This window comes from Myotis davidii, unplaced genomic scaffold (genome assembly GCF_000327345.1).
Source record: "Myotis davidii unplaced genomic scaffold, ASM32734v1 scaffold1185, whole genome shotgun sequence".
Classification (NCBI taxonomy): domain Eukaryota; kingdom Metazoa; phylum Chordata; class Mammalia; order Chiroptera; family Vespertilionidae; genus Myotis; species Myotis davidii.
Window position 1 is genome coordinate 359,972 of NW_006296007.1, and position 6,926 is coordinate 366,897.

General features: G+C 46.6%; 1 protein-coding gene across 1 annotated transcript in view; it reads right to left on the minus strand.

Annotated features, from left to right (window-relative positions):
- Window positions 1-6,603, minus strand: part of SYT9 (synaptotagmin 9) — a 119,493-nt gene extending 112,890 nt beyond the window's left edge. The window contains exons 1-2 of the mRNA XM_006770935.2: window positions 6,591-6,603; window positions 2,667-3,009 (exon numbers count right to left, since the gene is read on the minus strand). Of these exons, the coding sequence (XP_006770998.1) occupies window positions 2,667-3,009; window positions 6,591-6,603 (356 nt within the window). The remainder of the gene's footprint in view (window positions 1-2,666; window positions 3,010-6,590) is intronic.
- Between the last annotated feature and the right edge of the window lie 323 nt (window positions 6,604-6,926).

Below are 6,926 nucleotides of genomic sequence, written 5' to 3' on the forward strand. Positions count from 1 at the left end.
TTTGAGTGTGTGTGTGATTGTGTGTGCGTGTTGTGTGTATGTGTGTTGGTGTGTGGTGTGTGTGTGTGGTGTGTGTGGTGTGTGTGTGGTGTGTGGTGTGTGGTATGTGTGTGTGTGTGGTGTGTGTGGTGTGCGTGTGTGTGCATGTGTGTGTGTGTGTGCATGCATGTGTGCGTGGCGGCAGGAGGGAGGGGAGTTTCTGATGGAAATGCTGTGAGAGAACCCATGCCAACTGCAATACCCTTAACCACCAGTCTAGGCCAAGGAGGTGTCCTGGGAATTTGGGGACAAGTGGTAACAGCCGCAGGAAGGAAGCAGTAAGACAGGAAGTGCCGCAGTGAGAAGGTAAAGAACACAGGAGAAAGAAGGGAGAAGAAACAGTAACTAGCAGAGCAGACTACTTAGCGTCATCTCGGCAAAGAGTACCTTCCCCCTCCCCAAATAGGGTATCAAAAATGTGACTTAAAAAAAAGGTGTTAAAAATGTTTTGGAGCATGAAGGACATTTTACTAATTTCCCCCATTTTGTCACTGTGTGTGTTTATAATATAACACAATTCCTAGAGAATTACAAGACCATACACCATTCTTACAGTAATACCATCAGCAAAGATGTGTGTTTCCAGACAAAACTCATAAAAGGAGTTCAGTGGTAATTTAGGTAAGTATTTTAAATGCATAATGATGCGCATTATCAGTATTAGGTCATATGCAGATGGAAAGAGTTTAGTTTTCCGATAGTAGTTCAGATAGAACTAAGCTTGTTTTGGCCGTCAGAAAGGTAATTTAATTGCATGACTCCAAAACAAAAATCAATCTAAATGCAGTAAAATATATTTTACAGGAATAATTCCGTCTCTCTTCTATTTTTACTTATTTTTTTCCTTCTAGCTAATGTCTACAAATCAGTGGTGAAGATATCTATAGCTTTTATTTTTAAATACAATCTCTTTTTGATATGCAGAGCCCTTACACACTTTTCTAGAATAAATACTGTGGTAATCAGAGTGATGTGGTTGCTATCAATTCATCAGAATGATGGCAGAGTCCTCAGATCTACAATCTAATAAAAACCCAGCACATCATCCTGTGTCGAGGGGACCCAGATCAGAACAATTAATACGCAGAGTAAAACCAAACAGGAGAGTTTCAATGGGAACCCCCTCTGACAGGCCCCAGTTATTGGAATACTGAGATTTTGTTATGAGTCTGTACCGCTGTGTGAGCCCCATAGCACCATCGAGGAGCTCCAGTTATACTTAAGTGTTAAAGCTGAAGAGAAATCCTAGCAATAGAATCCGAGGATTTCTTCTAAACTGAAAGGCAAACAACCACCCCTTTCCTCGCAGAGGAACAGCTTAGGTTTAGCTCTTTGACTCAGAATTGGAAATGATGCTAAAGTGGGTTTCTGAAAAAATTAAATTACAAACTGTCATATTCCATCCTACTTAATGTGAATGAGCAGAGCTTCCAGGATATACTCGATTAACATTTAAAAGGGTAAAATCTTATTGCTGTTTCTAGAGAACAAATAAAAAAGATTTTTTTAAAAAATCCTCCCAAATTGTGCTCCGACTTTCTAAATAACAGCACACGATTTTCAGCTCTGGCTATTGCTCAAGCAATTATTCTCATTTTTTAAAAAAGCTGCTTCCCAAGTCTCTTTTCCTCTAGTCTCTTATTGAAAGTGAATTTTTATATCCAAAGATTCAGAACTGGCTGTTTGACCTCAAAGCCACCTTTATGCAACATCTGAGTCTTGGGAGAGGTCCGCCTCCAGGATAATGATGCTGTGAACAGCAGCCCTGAGAGCAGACGGGCAGCTCACGTTTTGGAGTAGTTACAGGTAGAGGCCTGGAAAAGCACAGGATGTCCACGCTGTTGTTTCATTCTTAAAACCACCCATACGTCTGCTGTCACTCTTTCTCTCTTACAGAAGAGGAAATAACCCGGAGATTAAGGTGTCCAATATCGCATGTCTAAGTAAAGCCAGTTCCCTGGGCCCCAGACGCTTGCTTTTATGACTGCAGTATACTATTCCTCCACTGCCAAAGGGCACAGAGTGTCCAGCCACACAGAGAGGGGCCCTAGGTCTGGGCACTCCGCAGGCCTTGCAGAGGCTGGAGATGGACCAAGACCTCTGGCCAGTCTGGAGTGCAGAGAGCCGTTGCGTGCCGGCTAGGCTAGGTCCGAGGCAAGGGAAGAAACACCCTGGCACTGGGAGTGGTAAACACTCAGGCTCTGATGGTGATTGAACCCAGTTCAAACCCTGACCTAGGTGCCTACCAAGATATAACTTTGTTACTTCATCTGCTTGAATTAAGTTTCTTCTGTGAAATGAAAATGATAATAGGATCTATGTCCCACAAAGTTGTGAGCCATAATGCAATAGTGCGGATGAAGTTCTTAGATGGTACCTGACAGAGTAAGTCTTAGTCACGCTAACTAAATAAATGTTATTGTGGACCAAGCAGAGATGGCGCGGAGCTCAGGAACCTCAGTGCAATACACTGAGCAGCACCGAGTTCCCGTATTCACGTCTGTGACAGCGAATGGACATGTGAAAGGTCACAGGCTCCTCGGTGACTCAATGTCACTGCTGCCAAGAGAGGGGAAGGAGTGGATGGTCCCTGCTTTGCATTTAGAAGGGAAGGAGGCCTTACTGACCGAGTCGAAGAGGTTGGCTCTGTGACTTGGCGCTTCACGCGGACGCCGTGGGCACAGTTCTCCTGGACCCCCGTCTGGGTGGAGAGGGGGATGTCCGGGGAGGTGTGGCTGATCTTCATGGAGGAGGGGCTGGGAGGGTCTAGGAAGCCCTCACTGTTCTCCTGCTCATTGATGTCTGTGTCCGTATAGTTAAGAGGCTCCTGGTTGTTGTCTTTGCTCCCAGAGAACAGGCCTCGTTCTCGCCACGGAACCCAGCAGAGTTTCCAAGACACGAAGAGAGACACACCAAAGAGAGCGAGGCCACAGGCGGTGACGAGAAGGGTCAGCAGGCTCACCGAGATATCTGCAAAGAAGCAGAGATTAAAGGTCAGTATGATTGTCACCTGCCACCCTGCCATTGCACTGGGCAGGTCAAATGGCCCTGCCACCCATCCACCCCTCAGCAGCCTGCTGAGGAAGTAACATGCAGGCCGTGCTTAGAAACAAGAAACAGGTTGCTGCAGCAAGAGACAGGGTATATCCAGGGGGCCTAGAAAGGCCCTGCAAGTCAACCATAACTGCATTACTATTTACACTTTCCCGCGGCAACACAAATCATTGATACTAGATGAGCATGGCGTTTTCATTGTCCTTAAAAATTACTCTGTCATCTCAGAGGGGAAGGGGAGGGTGGACTGGATAAAAGACAGTGAAGAGAGTATCCAAAGAACATATATACATAGCCTGTGGACACACAAAACAGAGTGGTGAAGGCCAGGGAAGGGGTGGCAGGGCTGGGTGGAGATGGGCAAACGGGGGAGGGGGAAAATGTAGGACATCTGTAATAGTGTCAACAATAAAAAAACAAAAACAATTCTTCTGTCATCTCAGAGAGCTGGATAATATCACTTGTGAATTGTATAAGTACGACTTTATAAAACAAAACAAAACAAAAAACTAGAGTGCTTTTTCCCTATTCTTGATATCAACTTTTAAGGGTCTTGGCAAAATGAAGCTCAAGCCCTCTGAAGCCTCAGGAATACCCACTTCCCAGCGGTCAGGGTGCCCAGGACCAGGGACAGTGCTCCCCGTTTGGACTTCCCTGGTAGCAGACCTGAGACAAGTATTCAAGGGCAAGTGGTGTGCTGAGATGAAGATAACACAGCGAGGGGAAAAGGACAGTGATCCAGGGAAGGAAGCCAGAAGTAAAGGGGGCTTTATCAAGCCAGTTACCACCACGGGGGACTGGAGGGTGAGCCTGCTGAGGAGGCTCCACACACTGGGAGTCTCCCTGTGCCAGGGACCAGGGACTTGGGCCATTTGTAACATTGGCTCCCTTCAGTCACTGATTTGAGGGAAGTTCTCAGGGGGCATTTCCAACCTGCAGCATGGGTGGCAAAGTAAGCTGCAGTGGCCGGGAAAATCACACATTCAAATAACACAAAGGCTGGCCTTTGGAGGGCAGGGGGCATGTGCTCGGGTGGTGAGGGTGAGTGTGAGGGGATATGGCAGGGCAATAACAGCATCTGCCACGTAGACTGTGGCGCCATGGCCTCAGCTAGGGTCCATGACAGTGTGGAATCTAGTGGCTGAGCTTTTAACTCTCAGAACAAAGCCCAACTCCCTCCATGCTTCCGCCCCACCTTCTAGTGGAGCCAAGGAGTCTGAGGTGTCAACCTGAGTCAGTCCTGGCACTGTAACCCCTTCCTTTAAAGGACTCCCCTACTGCCCTTACTGTGCTACAAGGACTCTCCCTGGGTTATACCTTTATTGCCCATCAGTAATATTCACACTGTGTTAGCCAAAGTTTTCTCAATCATTATACATGCCAGGCACTGTGCTAGGCTTTGGAGATACAATAGTAAAGAAGAAAATTAGGAATTGATTATTTAATATTCACAATTTTTTAATTGATTTCAGAGAGGAAGAGAGAGAAGGAGAGAGATAGAAACATCAGAGATGATTCTCATTGATTGCCTGCCTCCTGCACATGCCCTACTGGGAATGGAGTCTGAAACCCAGGCATGTACCCTGATTGGAAACTGTGACCTCATAGTTCATAGGCTGATGTTCAATCATTGAGCCACAGTGGCCGGGCAATATTCACGAATTTAACTACCCACAGCACATTAGCAATCCATGATCCATGACAGTCTGTTTAGGCATGCAAATGAACCCTTCCTGCAAACCACTGACCTTCTGAATCAAGCTGACCTCCTGGTACCCATGTGCTTTGCAATAAGGTACCTGATCATTGTTATAAAATGATGAAACCGTTTCTTCATGAAAAATTGCTCTTGACAGAGAGCCAGCTGCCAGGGCTGGTGATGGATCTGCTGTATCTCCTCTATGACTCCCAATCAATCTTTGCCCTAGTAGTGAAACAACATTCACATCTCTGTTTGAAAACTCTGGGGTTCCAACTTCAACATGGGTAATGAGCTCAAATCTTTGCTGCTTTTCTGTTTTTCAGTCCCATGGGAATGAGATGAGCAACTTACGTAACAATGAAAAACAAGGATGGGTACCATAAATCCATCCGTGAACCAGTAACACTGAAGAATTTCTGTAATTGCTTTTAAAGGAAAAGCCAATTAGTGCTGCATGCTGAACAAAGGCAAATGAAAACACAGGACACAGAGAGAAAAGCAAAAATTAAAAAACACAGATGCAGGCACAGCCAGTATGGCATAGTGGTTGAGCATCAACCTATGAACTAGGGGAGGTCATGGTTCGATTCCTGGTTGGACAGATGCCCAGGATTGTGGGCTCCATCCTCAGTATGGGATGTACAGGAGGCAGCCAATCAATGATTCTCACCCTTGATGTGTGTGTGTATGTCTCTCTCTCTCCCTCCTTCCCTCCCTCTCCTTTCTCTCTAAAAAAACACAAGTAAACAAACAGACAAAAAAACTCAGATGCAGAGCAACAAGGGCAGGGATGAGAAATAGGTAGTCAGTGAGGCAACGTAAAGGGCACTAGAAGTCACCCACGATAGAGCCCAGACAGGTGGTAGGGGAGCATGGTTTGGCCACAGGCTCCCCCTGGCCTGCCAGCTCACACAGGAGTGAAAATGTGTTGGTATAACTTCTATGATAGGTGGTAGTTGTGGAAGCACAGGGAAGGAGGCCCCATCCCAGATAATCAGGCTGTCACAGCAATCAACCCCCACTCCCTCTAATCAAATCCAAACACAAAACAGGCTTCACACCCCAGTGAAATCCCGTAATACAGTCTGTAATCCAAGTGGAAGTAAAACCCCTTCCTTAATAACTCTGGCACTGTCCTGATGCAGGCACCGACAGGAGACCCCCAGGATGGCTTGAGGAGGGGTACTCGGGAAGGCAGTAGGGTCAGCTGTACTATCATCCACTCAATATTCACTCTTCCCCACCACAGCACCCCTCCCTCCTAGGGAGGAGGATGAACCCCAAGGCCCCGATGTTGGTCTTGGCCCCCTGACTTGCTCTAGTCAGTGAAATATGAGTAGATATGGCCCATGCCACCTCAGACCTCATGTAAGGGCTGGTCTTCCAGCCTGGGTGCCATCATAGGATGGCTGGGGCAGAGGCGCAAAATCCAGAATGAGCAGGAAACTGAAACCTGACCCTCAGGTGGGGCAGAGGCTGCAGCTGAGCAGCTGATGTTTTAAGTCACTAAGATTTTGAAGGTGTTTGTTACCATGGCAGGAAGTTGACTAGTATACATGACCCTATAATTTATTGTCCAGGGTTGGGACACTTTTAAGAGGGAAAAGAGGCGATATAAATAATCCTATGGGACAAGAGACTTCTCCCAGGACTGTCCAGGGAAAAGCAGGTCATCTGGTCACTCTGGATTTAAGAATCCCACCTGAACTCTGAACTCATCAGCTCGGTACAGCATGGCCCCTCAGGGCTCACACAGCATAGAAACCATGCTAAATAAATGAAAGCCTAGGCTCACCTTGGCTGGACATCACAGGGTCCTGATCCAGATCAAGAACAACTCCAGCTTGTTAGTTGACTCCCAGCTCATGCACCCAAAAAAACAGCTTGCTCTCAAGTCCAGTCATGGGGGACCCATGAGAGCAGATAACTCGTCTGTCTACTCAGCATCTAAAAGAGCGCCTGGCACATAGTAGGCACAGGAGGTGAAAGTTTGATGAAGCCCACTAGGAATCCTGTAGCTACCTCCTGTGTTTACCATGACTTGCAGTGTGGCTGGTAAACTCCAGGAGGCGCTAATCACATTCAGAGTTATACATTTTCGTGTATAGAGTTGTTACAGAAAGTTTTTGGC